General features: G+C 34.7%; 2 protein-coding genes across 5 annotated transcripts in view; both read left to right on the top strand.

The window, feature by feature from the left end:
- The first annotated feature begins 2,367 nt into the window (after positions 1–2,367).
- Positions 2,368–13,623, top strand: NDUFA5 (NADH:ubiquinone oxidoreductase subunit A5). Of its 2 annotated transcripts, none has more exons than XM_003771566.3 (5): positions 2,368–2,606; positions 3,193–3,237; positions 7,634–7,750; positions 11,098–11,163; positions 12,015–13,623. In XM_003771566.3, the coding sequence occupies exons 1-5, from the start codon at positions 2,586–2,588 to the stop codon at positions 12,114–12,116; spliced, it is 351 nt and encodes a 116-aa protein (XP_003771614.1). In that variant the 5' UTR covers positions 2,368–2,585; the 3' UTR covers positions 12,117–13,623. The 2 variants fall into 2 exon arrangements, with proteins under 2 accessions (XP_003771614.1, XP_031794807.1); XM_031938947.1 differs by lacking the exon at positions 2,368–2,606 and adding an exon at positions 4,570–4,692 and having other exon boundaries at positions 3,220–3,237.
- An 8,716-nt stretch (positions 13,624–22,339) lies between these two features.
- The window catches only part of IQUB (IQ motif and ubiquitin domain containing), a 102,851-nt gene continuing 97,874 nt past the window's right edge, over positions 22,340–27,316 (top strand). For all 3 annotated transcript variants that reach the window (XM_031938946.1, XM_031938945.1, XM_031938944.1), the window contains exons 1-2: positions 22,340–22,421; positions 26,160–26,209. The gene's annotated coding sequence lies outside the window, so the exon portion shown is untranslated. The remainder of the gene's footprint in view (positions 22,422–26,159; positions 26,210–27,316) is intronic.

Here is a 27,316-nt window from a genome sequence, read left to right as displayed (position 1 = left end):
GACACAAGAGTTAGATATCTATCAATCAATTAAGAGGCCTTTATCAAGTACTTGCTTTGTGCTAGGCACTGTGTTACTCAATGGGGATACAAAAAAAAAGTAACAAAACAAAACCCCCCAAGTAGCTTACATTCTTTTCTTTTTAAGTTTTCTCTGCCTATATAGATTTATTTAGAACCATTAGTTTGAATTTAGCTGTTACCCATGTACATCTTAACTATGTTAATATCAGTTTCTTGTATAATATCCAAGTAAAGCTTTAAGAAATTATGAACTAGTCCTGTCACAGCTAAGACTTTTTCAAAAGGTACATTTTTTCTTTTTTTGTTAAACACTTAAATTTGTTACTTATTTTTTAAAGTTTTTCTTTTGAATTTTGAGTTCCAAGTTGTCACCCTCCCTCTCAGCCCTCTCCTACCCACTGAGAAGGCATTATATTTCATTTATACACATGAAATCACTTAAAATCTTATTTTTATCTTAACTACTTTTTAAAAGCAAGAAAAATAAAGTGAGAAAATTATACTTCAATTTTCCCTGAGTTCATTTCTCTGTGTGGTAGTAGATAGCACTTTTTCATCATGAATCCTTTGGGTTTTGATGAATCAAGATTCAAATCACGAAATCAAATTCAACTCATGAATCTCTTATGGCACTGACTGACCAGAGTAGCCAACTCTTTCACAGTTGAATATCATTAAAACATTACCTGTTATTGTGTACAATCACCCCCCCAGTTCTACTTTACTTTCTATCAGTTCATATAGGTCTTTCTATGTTTTTCAGAAACTACCCCCCCTTCATCATTTCATGTATATCACAATAGTATTTCATTACAATTACATGCCATAACTTGTTCAGCCATTCCTCAATAGATGAGCATCCCCATAACTTCCAATTCTTTGCCAGCTATTATAAATATTTTTGAGGGGCACCTAGGTAGTACAGTGGATAGAGCACCAGCCCTGAAGTCAGGAGGACCTGAGTTCGAGTCTCACCTCAGACACTTAACACTTCCTAGCTGTTGTGACCCTGGGCAAGTCACTTAACCCCAATTGCCTTAGCAAATATATCTATATATAGTACATATAGGTCCTTTCTTTAGAATACAGACCTAGTAGTAGTATTGCTGGGTCAAAGGATAGGAGCTTTCATTCTAATGGAATAAACAACATTTAAATCAGGATAAAGTTAGAGGGAAAATAGAAAGAAAAACAAAAGTGGAAAATGACACTAACCACTGAGGAGACTGAGAAAAACCTTCTAGAAGAGGTAGTACTTCAAATGAAAGAGGCTGGGAATTCCCAGAGGTTGAGTGGGAATTTTCCATTCATGGGGAACAACCAGTACAAATGACAGGGAAAAGGACATGGAATATGAAGTAAAACGAAAGTAGTAGGTCATTATTATTGGGTGAAAGAATATGTGGTAGAATGTAAGATTGGAAAAGTGGGTAGGAGCCAGGTTATGAAGAGCTTTAAATGCCAAATATAAGGTTTTATATTTGATCTTAAGAGTTAATAAGAAGCTGCTAGAGTTTATTGAAAAGGGTATATAACAGGCTCATACTTGTGCTTTAGAAAAATCCCTAGATTGGCTGAGTAGAGAATACATTTGAGTAGGAAGAGTCTTGAAGAGCTGAGTACAATGTGAAAGCTCTTGCAATAATCCAGCTGAGAGGTAAGGAGGTCCTGAACCAGGGCAGGGACTATAGGAGTGGAGAGAAGGGAGCCCCTAGGAGAGATGCTGGAGAGCAATGGTATCACATTTAAATACAAACAGGAACCATTAAGCTGTACATAAGGATCCCTGCAGGCCATACACTGACATAGAAAACCACACACACAATTAATGAATGAACCACACATTAAAATAAGATAGAAACTGCATGTTAATCTGAGGTAACAGGGGTTAAATGACGTGCACAGGATCACACAGCTATGTAAGTGTCAGGGGCAATATCTCCAGCTCGCTCCAGTTTTAGGATTTGTAATTGAAGGTCACTTAGTCCAGTCTTGTTTTACAGCTGGGAAAACTGGGCTCACTGAAATCAAGACGCCCAAGGTCACATAAATCTGAGCTTTTTACAACATCTCTTAGTGATCCCATATATTATTGTTGTTTACAAACCAGCTAAAGTTCGTCCAGCTAATCAATTACAAACACAGGCTGTCTATGTTGCTGCCTGCCTAATTCTTTTTAATTTTTGTATAAGGCACCACATCGGTAAATTGAAAGCGCCAAAGAGCTCAAGGACGTTGTAACAAAATTACATTAAGGAAAGGAAAACACACACATGCGCATTGAGCTCTCTCAAGTTCAGCTACGGTCCCCTCTGTATCCTTGTACGCATGCGCTTCTCCCTAGCCTGGTTCCCTGGGAACCACGGCGCGTGCGCCCAGCTTCAAATTCAAGCCCCAAACCTTTTACGGAAGAGGAAGGGTGCCTCCTTTCGGTCCATCCGCTTTTGCGGGTGCAGTTGCTACGGGCGACCGTAGGCTCCAGTTTCTCGGTAGTGGATTCAAAGGGTCTGAGAACAGCACCTTCCCAGAGTGCTGCGCGACAACGCCTGCAGGTTTGCTGTCATGGCCGGGGTGCTGAAAAAGGTGAGCGCTCCTTTAGAGGTCAGAGGGGCGCAGGCAGTGATCGGTGGGTGGCCCCGGGGGGTCGAGACGGGAGTGAGGGGGTGAATTGCGGACTGGCTTCGTGTCCTCTTTGCTTAAGAGAGCGAGGCCGCTAAAAGTTCTCTCAGGCTAGCCGCCTGGGAGATCGCGGAGATCCGGCCAACTCCTGCAGCCGGCTGGGTCGTGGGCCCAAAGGACCCGATCCTCCCCTTCCCTTCTCCTTTCCCCTTTCCGTTTCTCTTCTGTTCCTCCGTTTCCTTCTCCCTTTCTTATTCTTCCCATCCCCCTTCTTCCCTCCTTCTTCCCACTCCGCCCACTTCTCGTCCTTCTCTTGTCCCCTCTCCTTCCCCTCTCTCCGCATCCAGTTCTTTCCTCTCTCTCCCCTCCTCTCCTTTCTCACCAACCCGCCCCATTCTCCTTCATAACCTCGCTCTTTTCCTTCTCCTCTCCCTCCCATTTCTCTCTTCTTTCTCCTCACCTTTCTTGTCCCTTCTCCCTTAACCTCCGGGAGAGAACAGGGAGGGCGGTCGGATTAATTCTTTATGACCAGAGCGTTTTCTTTTTCTAGACCACCGGTCTCGTGGGACTGGCAGTATGTGAGACCCCGCGGGAGGTACGTCAGTTTCCTTTGTGTATTTCCCAATCCTCAAGTAGAAATAGACGCCAGTGGCTTTGCGGTGGGGAGCCCCGCTGTGGCCCCGGCGTCTCCGGCTGCAGCTGTCCGGGCCCGCCCACCTTGCTCTGGGCATCCCGACTCTGCTGGAGCCTGAAATGACATTAAGCATTTAGAATGATGGAATCGGGAGACTTGGGTTCAGATTATGGATTTGAATCTTCCTAAATGGCTTACTTTGGGGGAGTCGCTTAACTTGCTGTACCTACCTCTCATTCTTGTTGGCCTGAAAATACTTAAAAATTATCGGACAGTTAGGTTATTGTTTTTACTAATAATAGTCTGTTCACTGAAAGATATTGACTATACTAGTCCCTGTCTTTATTAAAGATGATGAAATTTTAAAACAATTCATACCAGAGAAAATAAGAATTTATTTTTAAAAATGGACTTGAAGTATTTCTATTCTAATAGATTGTTTATTGTCTAATTATTTGACAGATACTTATATACACCGTGCATTATATAGTACTTTAAGGTTTTTCAAAGTACATTCTTCAATGTCACCCCTTTTATAGATGAAAAAACTGAGGTTCTGAGATTGATTTGCTATTGCTTATATCTGCCTGAGAGGCAGAATTTCAACTCAAGTTCTTCTACTTCAAGTCTAGAATTCTGCCTCCTTCGGCTCATTTTACAGATGAGGAAACTGAAGCAAACGGGGTTAAGTGCCCAGGTTTACAGAGATAGTAGGTGTCTGAGGCTGGATTTGAAACCAGGAAGATGAATCTATTCACTGAGCCACCTAGCTGCCTTGGAAAGAACTCAGGGAAAGATATTGGTATACTAAGATTTAACCCTGACATAATGGAGCTCACATTCAAATAGGGGTATCACTTTTAATGATACAAAGTGACACAAAAGTTCATAAAAAATGTGTACAAGCCAAATGCTGATCAAGATCTGAATTGTACCTTAAAAAATAGATTGGATTTCAAAAGGCAGAGATTAAGTGGAAAGGGACAGAGTTAAGAGGGTATTCTAAGTGTTGGGCACAGTATAAACAAAGGCACAAATGTGGGATATCATGGGATGTGCTTAAGAACTGGGAAATAATTTGTTTGGACCAGACATATAGAATATATTTTGATCCTTCAAGCAATTGGTACCTTCTTTTTCAAAACTGCCTTGTATTGTCTGTGTGTAGCACATACAGACATGTGTATGCGTTCTTCATATGTGTTTTATATATGTGTGTGTGTGTTGTTATCTTGTTAGAAGGTGAACTCTTGAGCAGGTTTTACCTTTTGTCTTTGTATCGTTTGAATTTAGCTCAACTCCTAACCCTAGGATCTTGTCATTATTCATTGATTGAAAGGACAAGTAGAAATGTTATTCAGTGATTAAAGGATGAAAGAAGAAAAGACCAAGCACAGCACCTTTGAAAAACTAACAGTAAGAGATTAGAAAGGAAGAATTAATGAATACAGAGAAATTAATAAAATGTAAAATCCAGTGGAGTATAGTGTTTCTGAATCCCAAATACATACATATATATATATATATATATATAGAAGGAGAAGGAGTGGCAAAAGCTGCAGAATTGGAGAAGGATGAGAATTGAGAAAGGCTTTTGAGTTGCAAAATTAGGATATTATTGATCATCTTTTGAAAGCAGCTTCAGTATAGTAGCAGGGAAGCAGATTGTGTAGATATCATAGCTACTTTTTTGGACAAGTTTGCCTCTGAATAGCTCAGAAGTGGCATAGAGTAAAGGGAAGGCTTTTTTTTTTTTCTCTTTAAAAATTAAAGAAACAACATGTTTGGGGAGATGAGAATGAGACACTGGAGAAGGACAGTAATTTCATAAGTAAAAGGTTAATTGAGGAATGGTATGAAAGGCGCAATTGGGATATCTCATTCTCTGAAGCAAAGCTTTTTAAAGACAGATTTTTAGGGTGTAGGAGAAGGTCTAGTTCAAGACAGTCTAGTAATTCAGACTTAGTTTTCATTTGCAGTGAAACATTTGTGAATAAAATTCAGTGAAAATAAATTTATATCTAATAAATTTAAAATAATATAATCTGCTAAAAATAGATTCCTAGTCTCTTTCATTCATTAGAGCATCAATAGTGAGTCAGAAAGATAAGCTGAACAAAAATGGGAATTCTTTCAAACCTTGGCAATTCCAGTTCTCCAAAGGCATCCCACAAGAGCTTTTAATAACTATATTTCTCTAGATCAACCAATCTTCAGTCAACCGTATTTCTTCTTAAAAAGAAGTCACATTTGCAAATAAATGGGAGTTATTCCAGGATTGCAGGAATCATTTAATATAAGGAAAACTATTAATATAATTGAATCAACCAAATCATATAATTATATCAGTAAATACAAAAAAAAAAAAGCTTTTAACAAAATACAACACTCATTCCTGTTAAAAACACTTGAAATCATAGATATGAATAAATTTTCTTTAATATGATAAGCATCTACCTAAAACCATCAGCAGGCATTATTTGTAATGGGGATATGCTGGAAACCTTCCTGGTATGATCAGTAGTGAAACAAAAAGGCCTATTATCACCAATATTCAGTATTTTATTGTAGTAGCTATAAGAAAGAAAACAAAATTGAAGGGAATAGGCAAGGAGGTAGTAAAGCTTTTTTTTTTTTTTTTGCAGAAAATCTGATGATATACTTGGAAAACCTAGCCATTCAACTAAAAAGTTAGTTGAAAAAAATCTAACAAAGTAGCAAGATGTAAAATAAAGCCACATAAGTCATCAGCATTTTTATATATCACCAACAAAATCTTGCAAGAAGAGATAGTAAAAGATACCCCAATGTCCCATTTAAAATAACTGTGGACTTTAGATAGTTGTACCTGGAAATACATCTTTAAAGACAGACCCAGAAATTACATAAACATAATTACAGAGCACTTTTTGCAAATTAATTAATATTACTTAACTGTCACATCATATAATTAATAAATTAGATAATCGTTTAAAGATGATATATAAAATATTAACTGTTCATGGGAGGTCAGAGCCAATTAAATAAGAATGACAGTTTTATCTAATTACTTATTTAATGCCATCCCATTTAAATTACCTAAAAATTATTTTTAGCTAGGAAAAATAATAACAAAATTCACTTGGTTGGTTAAGAATATCAAAGGAATTAATAAAAAAGAAGCAAGGAAAAAATTTACAATATCAAATCTTAAACTATTATAAGGCAGTAATTATCCAAAACTATCTGGTATTGGCTAAGAAATACAAAGCTGGATCAATGGAACAGAGTATATCTGCACATTACACTGTAGTAAAAGATTATACTAAATTTCTGTTTGACAAATGTAATGCTTTTAAGTTTTTAGAATAAAAATTCACTATTTGGTAAACATTTTTGGGAAAACTAGAAAGCAAATGGCAGAAATTAGATATAGACCAATATCTTATGGACTTTACGAAGTTAAGGTCACAATAGATAGGTGGACTAGAGATATAAAGGGAGATAAAAAAAAATTAGAAGATGATGGAACATATTACCCATTAGATTTGTGGACAAGAGAAGAATTTATGAAAAAAATAAAGATCACTGTGGGAAGTAAAATGGATGATTTTGATTACACTAAATTAAAAATGTACAAATGAAGCCAATGTAGCCAAAATTAGAGGAAAATCAGAAAATTAAGAAAAAAATTTATAATTTCTCAGATAAAGGTGTCATGTCTTAAAAATACAGACCTTTGTCAAATGTGTAAGTCTATGAGTCATTTCCCAGTTAATAAATGGTCAAAGGATAGGCAGTTTTTAGATGAAGAAATCAAAACTATATGCTGTCATATGAAAAAACATTATAAATCATTATTGATCAGAGAAATGCAAATTAAGATGACTGAGATTATCCCACACCTATCAGATTGACTAAAATGATAGAAGGGGAAAATGACAAATGTCGGAAGGGATGAAAAGAAATTGAGACACTAATACACCCTTGGTGGAACTGAAGTGATCTAACCATTTCAGAACAATATGAAATTATGTTCTACAGTTAAAAAACTGTATATACCTTTTTACCCAGAAATATCACCATTAGATTTGTTTCCCAAGGTGATCAGGGAAAAAGAAAAAGAATTATATATTCTAAAATATTCATAGCCATTCTCTTTTGTGATGGCAAAGAACTGGAAATTGAGGGGATACCTATCAATTGGGTAATAACCAAACAAGTTGTGATATGTAACTGTGATGGAGTACTCCACTCTGGATTTGATTTAGTATAAATTGTTTGTTGTTATTATTGGTAATTTCGTTATTTTTAAATATTACCCAAAGTTTTTAATAACATTTTAAACTTAGGAAATTTGTGCAACTGTCTTTTTCAGCGACTAAAGTTACTATATTCAAAGATTCTCGATGCTCTTGAGCTTATCCCTGCAAATGCGGCCTATAGAAAGTACACTGAACAAATTACAAATGAAAGGTTGAATATGGTGAAAGAGGTAAGTAGCCAGCATGTTTTCATTCCATCAAGTTTGTGGTGCCCAATGCGGTCTTTGAGTAAAAATTGTATCTATTCTCCATCCTTATGCATTGTCACTTTTCTCTCATATGTTGCTTAGAATTCTCCCTGGCACTTTTGACATTGTCTGTAGTTTTCTATCTTTGCTTGTTATTACTTGTCCTTTCCTTTTTTATCTTCTCTGTTCTGTATGATTTGCCTTTTCTTTTAAGTTTTTATTTAAACATACAACTGGTAGATATTTGATGAATATAGATAGAAAATATTTTAAAAGCAAACCATAAATACTTTTGTTGCTGATGTAAAAATTTGAAAAAAATTTGTTAATCCTTTTTTTTTTTTTTTCTGTCTGAGAGATTTGACTTTTCTTAATGTGTAATACTGTGCATGCTAGGTGTCCGATATTTTGGTATTGAGTTGGAATGTAGAATTCTTAGCTACGAAGCCTACAAGAAATGCGTCAGAATTTTAGAAATGGAAGGAGATCAGTAGTCACCCCATTCATTCTTTATCTTTAAAATTTTTTTCTTTATGACATACTATGGACTTAATTACCATCTCTTTGCCAATTATTCTCAAATCTACTTATCCTGCCCCAGTATCTTTTGTGACCTCCAATCTCACATGTCCAGCACACTCTGGATATGATTGTCTGATAGATCACAAACTGCCCAAAACAATTCATTATCTTTTTTTTTTCCCCAAGCAAATTGGGGAGAAGTAACTTGCCTGGGGTCACATTGCTGAGAAGTGTTAAGTATTTGAGACCATATTTGAACTCATGTCTTTCTGACTCCAGGGCTGGTACCCTATCCACTGTGCTATCTGGCTGCCCTATTATATTTTCTCCTAAATTCTCCATCCCTCTTACTTTCCTTGTTACTATTGAGAACAATACTATCCTCCCAGAGCCTCAGGCACACAATCTAGGAGCGATCCTGGATTCCTAAATACCTTTCAACCTCCATATCTAAGAAGGTGCCAAAGCCTGTCAGTTTCAGCTATTACATAGTGTCTCTCCTATACACCTTTTCTCCTCTGACACTGCTGTTACTGGTGCAGGCCCTCATCACCTCACACCTGGACTCTTGCAACCACTTACTGGTGGGTCAGCCTACCTAAGTCTCTCCCACTCCAGTCCATCCTCCCTTCAGCCACTAATGTGATTTTCTTAAAATGTAGGTCCAATCATATCATATACTCCCACTCCCCCTAACTCAGTTAACTCTACTTGTTTCCTATTGCCTCCAGATTCAAATAAAAAGAGCCCTGTTTGACATTCAAAGTCTTTTATAAATTAGCTCTCTTCTCCTTTTCCAGTAGGAGAAAAGGGACCTTACTTCCTTATGCCTTACTTCCAACATATACTCTGATTCAGTGAAACTGGCTTCCTGGCTGTTCCATGAATAAGACACTCCATTTCTCAGCCCTGGGCTGTTCATATGTTTAAAAGTTTTACTTTTACCTACTGACCTCCCTGGCTTCCCTTTTTTATTTGCAGCTTCCTCTCTTTGTTCTTACAACATGTTACTAAAACGAGAGTCCTATGATTTATATTTCACTAAAATCTACAGATCTTTTTCAGAAAAACTTGTCGTCTTTGCTATATCTTCCCTATTCTGTGTTTTTATAGTTTTTAAAAAATCCAAAGTGTAAAACTTTTTATTTATCCTTACTAAATCTCATTTGCCAATTTGGAACAGAATTCTCTCTAAAGACCATTTTAAAGACTTAGCTGCCATCCAATGTGTTAGCTATCCTCAGCTTTATGCCATTTGAATTTTTACTAAGGCTGTAACCCAGGTCTATTCAAATGATTGATCAAAAAAGAATTAAATAACACAGAAACAAGCATGGGTCTCTGGGGAATTCTACTAAAGATCTAAGGATGTCACAAGAATAGAATTAGAGATGGAAGAGACCTTAGTTGTTACTTAGTCCAACTCCTCATTTAACAGATCAGAACTTGAGACGCAAAGAAATGGTCACTTGCTCAGGATTACACAAATTTCCTGGTTTAAAATTCACTGTACTTTCCATTTTAACATTATATTGTACTAGAATCTTGGAATCTCTTTGGAAAACTGGTTATGATCTATGTCCATCTTTTTTTTTTTTTTTTTTTTTTTTAAGTATACATGACCAAAACGTTATTTTGCTGTAGAAAAAGAATCAGACTCTGAAATATTGTACAATTAGCTTGTGAAGGAAATAAAAAATGCAGGTGTGCATAAATACAGGGATTGGGAATTCAATGTAATGGTTTTAGTCATCTCCCAGAGTTCTTTTTCTGGGCATAGCTAGTTCAGTTCATTACTGCTCCATTGGAAATGATTTGGTTGATCTCGTTGCTGAGGATGGCCTGGTCCATCAGAACTGGTCATCTTATAGTATTGTTGTTGAAGTATATAATGATCTGGTCCTGCTCATTTCACTCAGCATCAGTTCATGTAAGTCTCTCCAGGCCTTTCTGAAATCATCCTGTTGGTCATTTCTTACAGAACAGTAATATTCCATAATTTTCATATACCACAATTTATTCAACCATTCTCCAACTGATGGACATCCATTCAGTTTCCAGTTTTTAGCCACTACAAAAAGGGCTGCCACAAACATTCGTGCACATACAGGTCCCTTTCCTTCTTTGTAATCTCTTTGGGATATAATCCCAGTAGTAACACTAGCTGGATCATAGGGTATGCACAGTTTGATAACTTTTTGAGCATAGTTCCAAACTACTCTCCAAAATGGTTGGATTAGTTCACAACTCCACCAACAATGCATCAATGTCCCAGTTTTCCGCATCCCTCAACAATCATCATTATTTTTTCCTGTCATCTTAGCCAATCTGACAGGTGTGTAGTGGTATCTTAGAGTTGTCTTAATTTGCATTTCTCTGATTAATAATGACTTGGAGCATCTTTTCATATGACTAGAAATAGTTTCAATTTCTTCATCTGAGAATTGTCTGTTCATATCCTTTGTATGTCCATCTTTTCAACAGAAGAATAAATGTTGCTAATGAATAGATTTGTAACATTCTTGTATTAAAAATATAAAGTGAAGTTTCTCAGTTTATTATTTAGCATGTAACACTTAATCTTAAAACATATTAGGTATTTTAATTAAGAGAAAAATTCTATGAACTAGTAGAGAGAATAGGGGACTCCTGTAGGTATTTGATAAGATACTTGGAAGAACTTATTTAAGTAGTATAATAGTAATTCATAGTTTTTAAATGTAAATTTTTCTAACATATGATTTGCAGATATTCAGATAATGGGCCTCAATGTTAAAAAGCATATTTTTGCTCTGTATCTGATATAGGAAACAGATCTTCAGAAACTAGAGGATAAACTTCAGGCTGGACAACTAGAAGAAGTTATTCTTCAGGTAAAGATGAAAATATAACTTGAATATTTAAAATATTTGGTACTAAGTCCCCAAGTGGTTGAAAAGGGGAGCGAGGAATTGACCCAGTAAGAAAGCCAAGACAAAATCTAAATGAAAGTTTTACCTTCTGTTATTGGTGATTTTTCTCAACCTCCTTTAGATTCAAAGGGGAGATGTGAATTTGATGTTTCATATGAAAAACAAAGATACAACTCAGCATTTTAGCTTTCCTTAACCTTGAAAGAAAATGAGCATTTTTTAACCATTCTGTATATCGCTAAAATCTTCAAAACATGTTTATATTTTTGCAGTTGTAGACATAAATGGCACACTTTGCATATTCTGGGTTGGCCAAGGAGATGCTAGATTTCTGAATCACAATTGATTGAGGTCTCAGTGTAGATTTTAATCATTGTAAATGAATTTCTTTGTTGGAGGAAAATGATGAACATTTAAGACATCTGAATTTTATTTTAATTATCTTACTTTATATTCTTAATTTTTAATAGGGTACTGTATATAGTAAACTGAATTTAAAAAATTCTGAAATAGAAGTCTTACTTGGAAAATTTTGCTTTTATCTAAATTCAGGAATACTATAAATACAGGCTTTAGAAGGTACCTTTTTTTATTTGTTCAAGATAGCCTGAAGCATTTTGATATATTTAGTAGTTCATTATTTAATATTAGAACATGTTTCAAGTAAGGGTTTGAACTTGATACTGTCTGAACCCTTTCTGGATTTTGGGTTATAACTTGGAGCAATTGAAATAGAATCTATTAATGGTAATACATGTGAATTGAATAGTATGTTCAAAATGTCACCATTTCCCTCTTTATTTTATTAATAGGCTGAAAATGAATTATTACTGGCAAGAAAAATGTTGACATGGAAACCCTGGGAGCCTTTAGTGGAAGAACCACCAGCCAACCAGTGGAAATGGCCATTATAATCAATGTTAAAATCTGTGATATACAATTTTTTTTTTTAACCATTAAACATCTGTTTAAATACTATTAAAATATTTTTTGGATTACTGGAATTTCATTAATAGGAAAATGAAACAAGGTAGTTAGGGACATAAATTAGTGAAGGATTAATATGTGATAGGATGGAACATAGTCATTTTAATTCGAAAAGCATTTATTCATAAAATAGATTATTTTGAAATTCCCTTAAAGAAAATGATTGCACTGTCATTTGGAAAATTGAATCAGAAATTGTTTTAAGCAAATCTTCAGTCCAGGAGAGACTAATTTTTAAGGCATGAGAAACAATCAGAAATTGGAGTATAATCTGGATAGGTATAAGGAAGATTTCCTTTGGTATTTTTCAACATTTAGTTTAAAAGTTTGTGCCAAGTAATTAATTTCTAGAAAAGAACTGAATAAGATGTATGCTTGAATTTTAATTGAACACTTCTAAAATGATGAATTATTGTAGGGCAAGCTTTTAATTAGCCAAGATTCTAAAACTTTTTAATTGAATGTTTTTATATAATTACATGCATTTTTCCACATTATAAAAGTAAGTAATAATGAGATTTTCAAACTGAGATTGACATCGTTGGCTTTGAGTGTATTTCATGAAGAAAAATCTAAATTTAATGTATTCAAATTTGTCTTATGTATATTAAACTGAAGTGCTTACTGAATTCATTGTAGAATTCAATTTATTTTTTGCTAATTTTTTCCATATGATTTCCCCCATATTCATCTGTTTTCTTTTTGTTTTCACCTTTTTGTGTCATTTTTTGCCCTTGCTTTTTTGGATACTTAAAAGAATACTAGATTGGGTATTTGAAGGAAATAAAAAAAGAAAGCTTATTTTCTATGAGAAGCAATTGGAGAAGCTCCTCATTTTCTGCAACTCCATTTAAAGACAATTATATCCTGGCTGTTAGCTAAGCTGTTTAAGTTGAATAATTTGTAGGCTATCTCAAAACCAAAGATGGAATTGCTATAATGAAAGAAATTTTGAGAATTCATGTTGTCTTTATATTCAAAGCATTCCAATTAGATATTTGGAGTGGATACAATAGATCTCACAGAAATTTTCACATAGTAGCTAGCAATATATTACAAAAATCATTATTAGAAATAAGCAGTAGATCATTTGGAGAAAGCAAATTAAATTTTCCCCTAAATTTTTTATTTGTAATATTTCTCTCTTTCTCTCCTCTTTAAAAAACAATACATGTCCAGTTGAAATTTTTAGCTGCAGTATACCCATGTTTACTTTTATTTTTTCCATTTTTATGTACTTTCCCAAGAAACATATATGGTCTGTTTTGGGGTGAGATTCTATATTTAGTACTACAAATCCTTGATATATTAAACATGATTACATTTAATTTTGAATCACAGAGTACGTTATACTTACTAGAATCAACATAACAGGGTTGTAAAGCATCCCAAAATACAACAAATGGTGTTTGACTAATAAATCTTAATCCTCAATACAGCGTGAAGGTATTTTTTCTTTGATAAAAGTAAGTAGTGAAATTAGTGCTCAAACTCAAGCCCAAAATCTGTGCTCAACTAAAGAAGGTCATTGATAATCTGGTTGCCTTTCTTTGGATGCTTTCCAGTTTGTTAGTGTCCATCTTGAACTATGGTGCCAAGAAACAGAAACTTCAGATTAGGTTTGACCTTTCTTCCATTATATAATTGTAAAATTATTTTAACCCAACTGTAAAAATTTTAATTTATCCCTACTTAATTTGAACTAATTAGTTTGAGATGCTGATTGTTACCAAGGGTGTTTAATGATCCTTTCTACTTTATACTCTAACATCTTCCTCCTCTTGCTGATTTTGCTTCTCTTGAATAAGGAATATTTACTTAGACCTACATTCCCATCCTAGGTTTCATCTCATATAAGTCTCAATGATTCTTATAAGGTCGAATATGTTTTCTTGTGTTAGGCTTTCTAGTTTTTCTTGTATCTGTGTAAAGTTTGAGCATTTTGTGTATTTGATTCCATACGATTTTACTATTTTTGAATTTTGTTACTGTAGCTATTGATCATATTCTATAATGACATAGTATGATACTTAAACTCCAGACAAATTTGACTACTTGTTGCTTTCTCTTAAATATGTCCTGTGGAAAGATGCACACTAATGCATTGTCAGATGGTAATTGTAGTTGGAAATTGATGCAACCACTTTGGAAAGCAATTTAGAATTATGTAAAGAAAATGACTAAAATGATTCTTTTTTTCAAAGTTTTTCATTTTCAAAACATATGCATGGATAATTTTTCAACATTGACCCTTGCATAGCTCTGTGTTTCAGATTTTCCCCTCCTCCCCCTCCCCTCCCCAGATGGCATGCAATCCAATATGTTATACATGTTAAAATATGTTAAATCCAATATATGTAAACAATTATCTTGCTGCACAAGACAAATTAGATCAAAAAGGAAAGTAAATGAGTAAGAAAACAAAATGTAAGCAAACAACTACAAAAAGAGTGAGAATGTTATGTTGTGATCCACATTCAGTTCCCATAGTCCTCTCTCTGGGTGTAGATGGCTCTCTTTATCACAAGAAATTATCACATTTTTTTAACCCAGAAATTTCATTGCTAACTATATACCTCAAAGAGGTCATTGAGGAAAAAATGTAGAGTCTATATACACCAAAATATTTATAGCAGCACTTTTCGTGGTAATAAAGAATTAGAAACAAAATAAATAGGTATTAATCAATTGAGGAATGGTTAAGCAATTTGTGGTACCTCAATATAATGTGTGATCCTGGTCTGTCTTAATTTGTGTCATCCACACAAATAGGTGTGGAAATAATAGCACCTATCCCGAAGTAGGTTGTTGTGAGAATCAAAGGTAATAGATGTAAAACAGCACAGTCCCTGGCACTTAGCATTTTTTAAATGTTACTATGGAATATTACGTAGCCTTATAGGAAATGATAAAACAAGTTGAAAGCAGAAATGTAGACTACCTGTGTTCATGGCCTTACATCTAGAATGCCCTTTTTCTTATTAGAAATTATTTCTTCTTTTGTTGAATACTCATGTACTTTGCTATTCATGTGTTTGCCAGACTATATTACATTTGTATTATTCATGTCCTGTTTCCTGAGCTGGACTTAACTCCACTACTGGCCTGTAAGTATATATAAATGAGGCATCTATTCCATGTACTCCTTTTTAGACAAAAACACTTCTTTAATTGGATGAATAAGAGAATAGCAGTATTGGCTGAACAAACAAATTAGTTCCACTTTTGGGGGCTTTAAATAGCTACGTGAATTTTAGGATGTCCAGTTCAATAACAAAGTTGGAAGCAATTGTGGAAGGAAATCCCTGAATGGCACAGAGGGATAGGGCAAAGAGATGATTTTCTTTCCCCTTTCCTATTTTGACTGTCATCAAAACTATTATATCAGTAGAAATTATATCCAAGAGATAGCAGAAATATGTATTTCAGACAAATATGCATTCTAGAGAGTCACCTGAGGGAGGAAGTTACCTTTGACACATAGGTAACCAATTGTTTCATGACCATTGCACTCCAACTTTGAATGAAATCTTCTCATGGTGTTTGTGGGTGAGTACCACAGTCTTTGGGGGAAATATTTTGTACCAACCACACTTACTCTAAAATCTGTATAACTTTAAGCTTCCTTGCTTGATAGGGGACTTATGAACTATGGTAGTAAGATTAATTTCTCTCATGATTATCTTTAGAACTTGAGTAGAGGACATGTCAGTTCTAAGTGGGGGAATAATCCTAAAGAGAGGGATCATATAAATAACTATGGAGCATTGGGGGGAGTAAGATGGGGAGGGTCTGATCTTGGGATTTCATCACTGAGGGAACGTCTCTTTACTGAAAAAGTTCTTAACATTTGTTCAGGGTCACAGTGTGTCACAAGGTGGGATTTGAGTTCAAACCTACTGGCTCTCTGTTTCATTACCTTTCTAGTATTATTTTAAGCGAATAATACTGCATTCTTTTTCCTTGGAATTTTTTGTGATTGTTATAACACTTTTCATTGCAAGGATGCTTGTTTTTCTATAGGACCAATTTTTTCAGACATTTTCATCAAGATCACAGTTTATATTGCTATAACTTAGTACAATGCCTGACATAAATAGGTTCTTAATAAATGCTTATTGCCTGCCTGGTGACTACAATTGGAGTTTTCTAGGTTCCATAAAGGCCTATTTTATTTTAGTTCTTTGGCATAAGGAATCCTTCCCAGACTGACCTAAGATTCCCCAGTAAATTCTTGCTTTCTATTTGAAGGCTTTACAGATCATGCAAACAGGGCTACTAATTGGTAAAGTCCTGGTTTCAATTATGGCTAAAGGAAGACCCATAGCACAGTCAGAGATGCGGGAAAAACAGTCTTTTAATGAGTTCATATACTAAAAATAATGTGAAAAAATGAGAGTTTGGTCAATACAAAGCTTTATTGACAAGCAACAGGGTAAAGAAGGAGGGCAAAAGGAGAAGATTGCCTGTCAGATAAATTAGACATATATACTAACAGTATAACAAAAAAGGATGGCACCATATTGGGGAATATAGACATGGGTCCATTCAGCTGGAACAGTGCTTCAAGCACTGTTTTAGAATGGGATACTTATATCTTCATTTTGGTGATCACTGGAGCTGATTGCTTTTCATGTTAGAGTTTGGAGCACAAGGAGATCTGGGAAGTATGCAGCTAGGGGAAGAAAAACAAGCTAAGCAAATTGTGGTACATGGAAAAGTGTTATTTCTAGATACACAACAACTGCACTAACCTTTAAAAATATTTTTGGCAATATTCTTCATGAATAGATTCTATGAACTATAATCTCCCCTAAAGGGAGACAATCTCATCCACCATTAGGTTTTCAATTCTAAGAGGGTCAAGAAATGCATAGCCAGACTGAAAAGGGAAAAAAAAGTCTTAGTGCTTGAGCTGATAGGAGCTTTAGCTTCTAATGATTGAGACTAAGTTTTCATAGTTTAGTCTTATTTGTTGCATACAGCCAACCAATAGTATTCTGTGGCACAAAGGAATGGGGAAGGACATAAATCTTGGAGTCACAGGAATTGCTAAAGATCAGGTTTGTTTCTGTTGAAAATAAATTTCTCTGAAGTTAGTCTTAGAAATTGGGAAGAATCTACGATAGTGGAGGGGTTCCTTAAGATAGAATATTTTCTTTTTCATCTGGTTGTCATCAACAGTGAGGGAAGTAGGGACAGCTAAGTGGTGCAATGGATAGAGCACCAGCTCTGAAGTCAGAAGGACCAGAGTCTAAATATGACCTCAGATACTTAACACCTCTTACCTGTGTGACCCTGGGCAAGTCACTTAACCCCAATTACCTCAGGAAAAAAACCAAAACAAAACAATGAAGAAAGTAAAGGAGAAACAAACAAAAATTCTTTTTCTTTGGTGAGTATTTAAGGTTATTTTATCATAGGTAGAACTCTTCAAGACACAATAGTCATGTTTATTCTCTGCTGTGTTATAAAGAATTTGAAAGGAAGTTAGTTATAATCAAATAAAATTAGTAAAGCAGATAGGTGGCGCAGAGTGCTAAGTGGAGGGAGTGCTTGTATTGGAGCGAAAGAATCATTTTTGTAAATTCAAATCCAGCCTTAGACACCCTGTTTGCCTGAGTTTCCTCATCTACAAAATGAGCTGGAGAAGGAAATGGCAAACCCCTCCATTATTTCGGCCAAGAAAACCCCAAATAAGATTAAAAGAAAAATAAGATCACAAAGAGTCAGATATAATGAAACACCTGAAAAATATCAAAATATATATTTTAAAAAGTTTACAAATCTGAGGTTAAGAATGCATAGCAATTTAAAACGTGCATTTTGGGAGCCTTTTTCGTATCCCAGAATTTAGCTTAATGATTGACACATCATAGGCACTTAATAAATGCTGTTGACTGGTTTGATTAGCCAAAAGTAACAAACTATGAATACTTTATAACATTCTTCTGATAAGGCCACTAGATGGCAGTTGATAATAGAATTAAAACAGGAAACAAAAACTTATTTTATGTTAAAAATTAAAAAGTCAAGGTGGATAAAGGTGAACAGTTAAATATTGTGTGAAAAATAAGAGGAATGATTTTATGTAACAAATGCTAAATAGATATTAAATAATTATATTGTGAAACAAAGATTCCATAAACATTTTTCTGCTTTTACAATTGGGATATTCCAAATTTGCAAATCTATTCTCAATTTTCTTTGACTTGCATATGCATTTATCTTATGGATAAATCTTACATCTTAGTAGGAATGTTCCATTACTTTAGAATGAAATAGATGAAATAGAGCTATCTCATCACTGAGAACAATCTTATCATGTCTTTTTTTTTTTTTGTAGCAATAAATAAAAAAAAGTTAATACTATTGGATTTTGCCATCGTGCCATTAGTTTTTTTATCCATATAAAGCATCAGCCTAAGAAGACAACTAATTAAATTTAATTAATAATAATAATGAGAATTAAATTTAAAACCAATTTAATTAAACCAAGCAGGTCAGGCCTACTATGAAAAAGCCACTGCTCATGCTATATGCTGAAATACCGCCCTCTCCCCCCCAAAAAAAAAAGAAAAAGAAATTTTCCATGTTTAAGATCTACTTGGGGTGTGAGATATAATATGTATATTGATAAGTAGATACAAGATAATATGATTAAGGGAAGTGAATACCAAGGAAGACATTTAAGATAAGGAATTTGAGTGGATGAGGAGTGTATTTGATCTTGGCATGGAAGGGGTTCTGCACTCTGAGGCATATCTGGTAGGTAAGTTTTAAAAATTGGAATTGTATTAGAGAATCTCTATGGCAAACTTTCTATAAGTGGAAGAGACAAAATAGTCTGTCATGTAAGAGTTTCCTTTTGAGTCCCTTCTTTTTCTCCCTGTACTACCATTCCAGTCCCCATATATTTTTCTCATCCATTCCTTTCCTAAAGTCTAAACTCTTTCTAAGTTGAGGAAATTACTGTATTAAGCAATGTTTTTACTCTGTGCCTTTATTAGCTCTGAGATATTACTTGTTTCAGAGCCTGGGGATTATAACTTGGGGACAAAGAAGACTCACTGCTAATTATTTCCATGTCTTCCCTTCATTATTAAGGTCAGCAGAGCATTCACATGTGTAAGATTCCATGTAAGAAGACAGGCTACATTTCGTAGGAAGGAATAAGCTTTCTAATAGGAAATCTCATGGTTGGAGGAATGGAATGACATCTGGAAGCTGCCTCAAAATTAAGTTTCCTTCCCTTCCTTTGCTTTAAGAGAGATACTTTCTATCTGACATTCAGGACAGAGAAATATTGTAAAAGAACTGACATTCTCTGCCTACCACGTGGCGAGTGAGAGCAGCAAATTTTGAAAATTAGGTTTCTGGGATGCTACTTGCAGAGAACTTTTCCTCCATCTGTTGGGGACCAAGACTGATGGCTAGAAGAGCTGAAAACAACATTTAATACCTCTGCTTGCACAATGCCTCGGCTTGTAGTGATTAGAATCATTGCTGCAACTGATGATGCACCACAAGTAGGGCCTAGCCGCCCTAGACTATTTACTAGAGAGTGGGCAATCACAAAGGCTGATAGAGCGAACCAAGGAGCACACTCTTTCTGGCACTGTTCTTGCCTTAACTGCTTAGAATTCAAGCTTTGAATTCACAATTTACCTCATTATGACTTCTCCATTATCTATGAGTGAAGTATGGTTTGGAAATTTCTGACTGTATTCAAAAATAGGGAGGATAATCAAGAAGAGTTGCAGGAGATAGGTAAGTAGAAGTGCCTAACATGTATCCCTTTCATTTGATATTGCCTGATAAACAATGTAGGCACATGACAATTACCTGTGATCTATGAATGTGGAAGGTTGTTCAAAGATGAGACAGAGCCATAGATTGTCTACTTGATATCATTATAATTTCTTTTTCGCCTTAGCATAAAGGCCTCTTTTTGTAAAGATACCATATGGTGCTGAGAAATTAACTAAACATTAAGAAACTGACACAAAATTTTGAGCTCTAACTTCTCTGTTCAGTTCTGTATTAGATGAATATATGTTAATAGCAGTGTTGATTCCTTTTTTGTGTTCCTCTAAGCATAACATAGCTTCCACTTTATTTTTCTTGATATTTTGAGTTTTTCTATTGTCTGATACTATAAAACTTCTTTTTGAAGAAAAAAAACAAAAACAAAAACATCAGAAAAAAGTAAACATCAAAACTATTTGATAAGAACTACTGGGAAAACTGAAGGCAATTTGGCAGTAATTAGTGTTCAACCAATGTTTTACACTGTCTACCACAATAAACTTTAAATATACAATCTAACTGTTAAAGGCAACAGCATGAAAATATTAGATGAGAATTAGATCAGTTACAGATTATATTATAATCAGTCTTGAATCAATTATTAAATATATAAATATATCATATATATAATAAATATAAATGAGTTGAAATTACATATAATTTTTAAAGCAGAAATATTAAATATTTTATAGACCATAATGGAATAAAAATAGCAATCAGGAAATAAAAAGCAAAAGATGAAGGGCCAAGTAGAAGCATAGTAATGATTAAGTCAAATAATAAAGCCCTCCTGCATGCATGCCAGACTATTGGTAGGACCACTTGGCAGTTGATTTGAGCACCATTACCTGTGCCCAACTTAGATATTATATTTCTTCCCTAGATTATTGATGTAGTAATATGCTACTTTTCTGTAAACTTAAGAAAGATGGTATATGAGTGGTTCCATATATTGTGATTCCATATTGTGGTTCCATAAAGGTATATGAACTATATTCTTCATGTCTACATGCAATCACAGTGATTAAGTAGTTGGAATTTAATAGTTCTTTTAAAAAGTGAAAAAGTATGCTTCAATCCATACTCAGAGTTCTTCAAATCTCCCTCCCTTCCTTCCTCTCCCTCCCTCTCTCTCTCCCTCTCCTTCCTTCCCTCCCTGTCTCCCTCTTTCTCTCTCCCCCACCCCTCCTTCCCAGGTTCTTTGGAAATGTCTTAGATCGTTGTCTTGAACAGATATGTCTTTGACAACCATCGTTTCAATATTGCTGTTACTGTCTGCCATGTTTTCCTGTTTCTGCTCATTTCACTTTGCATCCAGTTTTTTTTAATTTTAAAGGTATTATTCTCAGAGAGGCTTGGAGAGACTTACATGAACTGATGCTGAGTGAAATGAACAGAACCAGGAGATCGTTATATACCTTAACAACAATACTGTATGAGGATGTATTCTGATGGAAGTGGATTTATTTGACAAAGAGAAGATCTAACTCAGTTTCAATTGATCAAGGATGGACAGAAGCAGCTACACCCAAAGAAAGAACACTGGGAAATGAATGTAAACTGTTTGCATTTTTGTTTTTCCTCCCGGGTTATTTCTACCTTCTAAATCCAATTCTCCTTGAGCAACAAGAGAACTGTTAGGTTCTACACACATATATTGTATCCAAGATCTACTGTAACCTATTTAACATGTATAGGACTGCTTGCCATCTGGGGGAGGGGGTGGAGGGAGAGAGGGGAAAAATCGGAACAGAAGTGAGTGCAAGGGATAATGTTGTAAATAATTACCCTGGCATGGGTTCTGTCAATAAAAAGTTATTTAAAAAAAAAAAAGAAAGAAGAGCTTTGATCAGAATTTGTGGAAGCACTAGCTATGTTGATGGAATTAGAGAACATTAGAGATTTTACCTTGAGAGACTTAGAATGTAAATAAAAATAATGGAAAATAATAAAAACTGACATTTATATATAAAAAAAAATTAAAGGTATTCTGTATGACAATGAACATAAAAATGCTTCAGTGAAAGGAAGGAACATTCGTTTCTGGACACAATATTCAATTGCGGTTAGGCTTTTTTTTTTTTTTTTTTTTTTTTTTTTAGGAATTGAAGGCCCATAAGTCAATTTATTCTCTCTCTCTCTCTCTCTCTCTCTCTCAGAAAGTCATGGCCTAGTTCCCTTTAATGTTTCTTTAGATTCCTCTCCCTGGTCCTGTCAATTTCAACTTTTCTTCACCTCTGACATCACTTACTTTCCTCTCAGCTCCACCCCCTCAGTTGGCTATTATCGTTCTCGATCTCGCGAGAGTTGATTTAACCTATCGGAGCTTCGGCTGGTTGCTAGGATATGTTTAACAGCAAGCCGCTTGGATGCTTCAGCTAAGGATATATCTAGGCGAGGAATATCACTAGTTTCTAAATCAGGTAAGAGAGAGTGGCGCAACTGGTTACTCTTCACCAGGGAAGCTATTCCAAAGCGCGGGGGGCGATAAAACTGGAGCAGCAAATGCAGTTAACAGTGGGCATTGCTTGGAGCATCGGAACTTGTTTGCTTGCACTGCTTGCTGGGAGTTGTATTCTCCTGGGCTACAATTCTCTTCAGTTCTAGAGTCCCCTTAAGGCCCCGTCCTCCCTCTCAGTCCTCCGTACACAGCATTGCCCTCTGGGAGTTGTAGTTCGCTGTGTGTTCCTAGCGAGAAGTACTGCATTACTTGGGCAATTAAGAGCAACAGCTCAGCTCTTTATTCTTCTGTGATAACTACGTTTGCTGTGCGTGGGAAGCGCCATCCTCAGATTCTCAGAGCTTCCTTTGCTGGTCTTCGTGTCTGTGTCTGCTCTGTAACTGTTTCGTTTTTGGCTATTAGGACAGGACCTATGATTTCACTGGGGAAATTCTCCACGATCACACTCTCTCCCCCTGTGCACCAGTCCTGCAAATTGGCACTGCTAGTTCTGTGTACTAAGGTTGCTAAACGTAAAAGGAGCCAGGAATTTGTAGGCTTTCGGGAGTATTTGGCAATCCGTCCTTGCTTTTCCCAAATAATACAAATCAAATTAATTTAGATTTTAAGTTCTCTAGTCTGTTCAGTCCTTTGGATTTGAGTTTCATTCTGGAGTATTAAGAAGAAAGTTATCAATGAATTAAAACGTGTCTTTTTAACCTAAAATTAAAAGTTAAAAGATACTGCTAGTTGAATGGCTGCAAGGAATGGGCAAGATTTTCATTATAAAACATAATCATGATAATATAATACTTTAAGGTTTGCAAGATGCATTTTATTATTATTATCAGTATTATCTCACACTCCAAACAACCATGGAGAGGTAGGCACTATTTTTATTCTCATTTTACAGATGGGGAAATTGAGGCAGGCAGGTTTAAAGTTTAAGTGACTTTTTTCAACAGTACTGAATGTGGGCTATAGATCTTGAGTATGAAGTCCTACTACTGATATGAACTACTTACTCTCTTGCCTTGTTAAGAAAGAAGTCCAACAGCTATTATCGGGGATAACCGATTCCCAGACTTTGCCGAGTGATTGTGAGGATGGAACTTTTTATCCACCTTCATTGTCTCTCTCTCAACCTCTGGGTATCTTTAAAAAAAAAACCTTTGAGATGTTGATTAACACATTTTAGACTGGTATTGGACCTGGTCTTCCAGGTGCAGTCCATCTGGCTCATCCTCAAACTCTCCCTGTGAGCTCCCAAATTCTTCCCAGACCCTGAGAACCCGCAAGACACTATTTTCTCCTATAAAAGATGTACTGATGATAAAGATCTTTGCCTTTTCAGGACTAACCCTGCCTGCCATGAGGTACTCTCTCTCCCTCCTTAGAATGCCTTCCCTCTGCTGGTCTTTCTCCTTATTATAGCTAACTCTGGTCTGCTAATGGATCTAACCTGCCAATCACTGGCATACCTAGGCCTAGTCCTTTAATGGATTCTTCCAAACACCTTTCCTTGGTCCTTTTCTAGGTAAACCCACAGCTCTTCCAACTCTATTTCATATTTGCCACTCTTGGTGACTGTTTTACCCCTTATTTTGTCTCTTCCCTTAAATCTATCTTTTGGCAAAGAGAATGGCCAGTGTGGATTTGTCACTTGTTTATTTCAAACTAAGAATTGCTACTCTATTCTCATCATCACAGTGGGAATTGTTATGATTTCAGATATCTTTCGAGAATTTATAGATATCTGCATAGTATGAGCTGAATGAGATTTCCAGCTCTGAATCTTACTAGATCATTTAAAATCTCCAAGTCTCTTTTTATAAAATGAGCATAATATATGTACTGCCTACTTGACAAGGTTGGTTTGAGGAAAAACGTTTTGTAAACCTTAAAAAGAAGGATGTAAATGTAAGTTATTATTGTTGATATCTTGTTCTCATCTTGTTGGATGGAGTTCAGATAAAAACCAAACTCTGACATGTTACTATTCTACTATTATTTTCTGTTTGTACAGATGTATAAGATAATGCAATGATCATAATAGCTAATATTTACTTCATGTTTACTATATGTCAAGCACTGTGCTATTCACTTTTTTAAAAAACTGGGATATAAGCTTACTTTTTGCAGGTATATTGAAAATGTTTTTAAGATATCTCCAGTAGAAAGATAGGATTAAAGCTAATCTGTAGCCTGTTGCCACATTGTTTTGATTTCCTCCTCTAGATCTCTGTACTTTCAAAACTTTTTATACTTTGTTGATTAGAGATTATAAATATTTAGCATGGTAGCATCTACTGAAAACATTTTCTTAATTTTTTATAGATTGATGTTGTATTTGAGGGATTGTACAGGCACAGACCACCCTGCCCTAATTATGTCAATTATAGGGTGGCATCCTCTGAGAGAAAACTGAGATGCCAAAGGAGAAGGGATCATACTAGCTTGTTTATGAATAAGTTTTATTGGGATTAAGTTGACACAGAAAAACAAAGCATGGTTCCAGGATGGCCCGGTTCGTGTGCAAGTTTTCCCATGGAGTAGTTCTTTTGCTGTTTACATTTACTCAAGATAATTTACATTTTTCTGCAGTCATTGGTCATATTCCCCATTCTGGTCTGCTCTCCCATACAATGATATGACCAATAATTTTATCTGCAATAGCATTTTGTTTCCAGGAATTGATTTGTTGATTTTTCAGGAATAGTATGAGTGATATTTGCAGGATCCAGATTTATTATATAATAGTTTGTGAAGGATAGTGAGTTTCTGGTGAATGATTGTGGTTATCTGATCATGTTTGTAGATATTCAGTAGTGCCAAAAATTCTGCAATCTGCAATGATATAATGAATTGTTTCCACATCTTCATTACATATTCTTTATTGATCAGTATCTAGAGTTTTTAACAACAGCTTTTCTATAATTTCTAGTGATAATTATCTAATCTTAAATGGTTATCATAAACTATTCTGTTTTTCCTAGAAAATTTGCATGTTTCAGCCACTTTGTGTGGTTAAGTTCATGTGAATGCTGCCCAACTTTGAAAGCTTTTTCATTCTACTCTTAAAGCAGCTATTTCTTAAGTTATATCTGGAGATAAACCACTTTATTATATTTGACAATTCCAGTGGCATATACTTATTATCAGCCTTTTACTATTTTTTTTCAGTTAAGTAGACACAACATTTATTAAATGCTTGTTTGTTATGTGTCTGGAACTGTGTTAAGTGTTAATGGTACAGATGTAAACAAAATAACTCTTTAGAGATTTTGCATTTTAATAGGAAAAGACAATACATAAAGGAATATTAGAAAATGATGTAAAGGAAACAAGGTATAATAAGGAGTTTAATTTGATTTTTATACCAATGCTGATGAATAATATTGGCCTTATTATTCTGTTTCTTTCCTTTATCTTTTCCTGGCTTAAGTATTTATGACTATATTTGTCTCATCAAAGTATTTGGTAAAATTGTTTTCCCAGTTTTTCAGAATAATTGTTATTTAAATGATTAGTAGAGTTCTTCTATGAAGCTACCTGGACCAAGTATTGCTTCCTGTTTGGGAGTTTATTATTTCTGGTAAATTTTGTTTTCTGAGATTATTTCTATTTCATGTCCTGTTAATTTAGCTATTTAGTAATTTTATATTTTTTAAATTTACACTCAATTAATTCCTTATTTTCTGTTTTGTTAATGTGTTTTCAGAGATAAATTTTTCTTCTGAGCATTTCTTTTACTGGTTTCCAGACATTTGGGTATGTAGTATCTTTATTATTATTGTCTTTCACAAAAAATTATATTGTTTCTGTGGTTTATTATTTGACTTAATCATTATTATGTCTCTACTTGGCCCTTCATCTTTTGCTTTTTATTTTCTGATTGCTATTTTTATTCCATTATGGCCTATAAAATATTTAATATTTCTGCTTTAAAAATTATATGTAATTTCTTTTTCGCCTTAGCATAAAGGCCTCTTTTTGTAAAGATACCATATGGTGCTGAGAAATTAGCTAAACATTAAGAAGCTGACACAAAGTTTTCAGCTCTAACTTCTCTGTTCAGTTCTATATTAGATGAATATATGTTAATAGCAGTGTTGATTCCTTATTTATGTTTGTCTAAGCATAACGTAGCTTCCACTTTATTTTTCTTGATATTTTGAGTTTTTCTTTTGTCTGATACTATAGAACTTCTTTTTCAAGAATAAAACAAAACCAAAAATAGCAGCAAATGTAATCATCAAAGCTATTTGATAAGAACTACTGGGAAAACTGAAAGCAATTTGGCAGTAATTAGTGTTCAAGCAATATTTTATACTGTCTACCACAATAAACTTGGATTATACAATCTAACTGTTAAAGGCAACAGCATGAAAATATTAGATGAAAATTAGATCAATTACCTTTTCCTGCTATGGTTAGGCAAAAGTGGAGGGAATAATTCTTAATCACATAAGAGAAAAGTGTGTGTGTGTGGGAGTTATTATTAGTTAAATTCAAATTAAAAGTATTTACCTGAGCAAAATGGAGATAGAATATGAAAAAAAGCTATCAAGTGAGAAAAGAAAATCTGTGTAAAATCTTTGATAAAGGTCTAAAATCCAAGGTGTTAAGCTTAAATTTCACTAAGACTTTTGAGACTGCCTTTATAAGAAAGAGAAAGAAAAAGAGAGAGAGAAAGAGAGAGAGAGAGAGAGAGAGACATAAACACAGAGACAGACAGAGAGATTATTTATATACATGCATATACATATATACACAAACACCAAGAGTGATTCTACAATAGGAAGTAATGAAAGTATAGGAACAAATCATTCTTTAAAGAATTATTAGCTATTATAACCAAATGAAATATTGGTTTTA

The sequence above is a fragment of the Sarcophilus harrisii genome, chromosome 5 (genome assembly GCF_902635505.1).
Source record: "Sarcophilus harrisii chromosome 5, mSarHar1.11, whole genome shotgun sequence".
NCBI lineage: Eukaryota > Metazoa > Chordata > Mammalia > Dasyuromorphia > Dasyuridae > Sarcophilus > Sarcophilus harrisii.
Note: the sequence above shows the minus strand (reverse complement) of the source record. Positions and strands in the feature narration are given on the sequence as shown.

What these genes read in the sequence shown, in the direction of transcription:
- NDUFA5 (XM_003771566.3), top strand. Translation starts at nt 2,586, where the DNA reads ATGGCCGGGGTGCTGAAAAAG. An exon ending in TGGCCGGGGTGCTGAAAAAG is followed by an intron (nt 2,607 to 3,192) that starts GTGAGCGCTCCT and finishes TTCTTTTTCTAG; the next exon opens with ACCACCGGTCTCGTGGGACT. An exon ending in GGTTGAATATGGTGAAAGAG is followed by an intron (nt 7,751 to 11,097) that starts GTAAGTAGCCAG and finishes TATCTGATATAG; the next exon opens with GAAACAGATCTTCAGAAACT.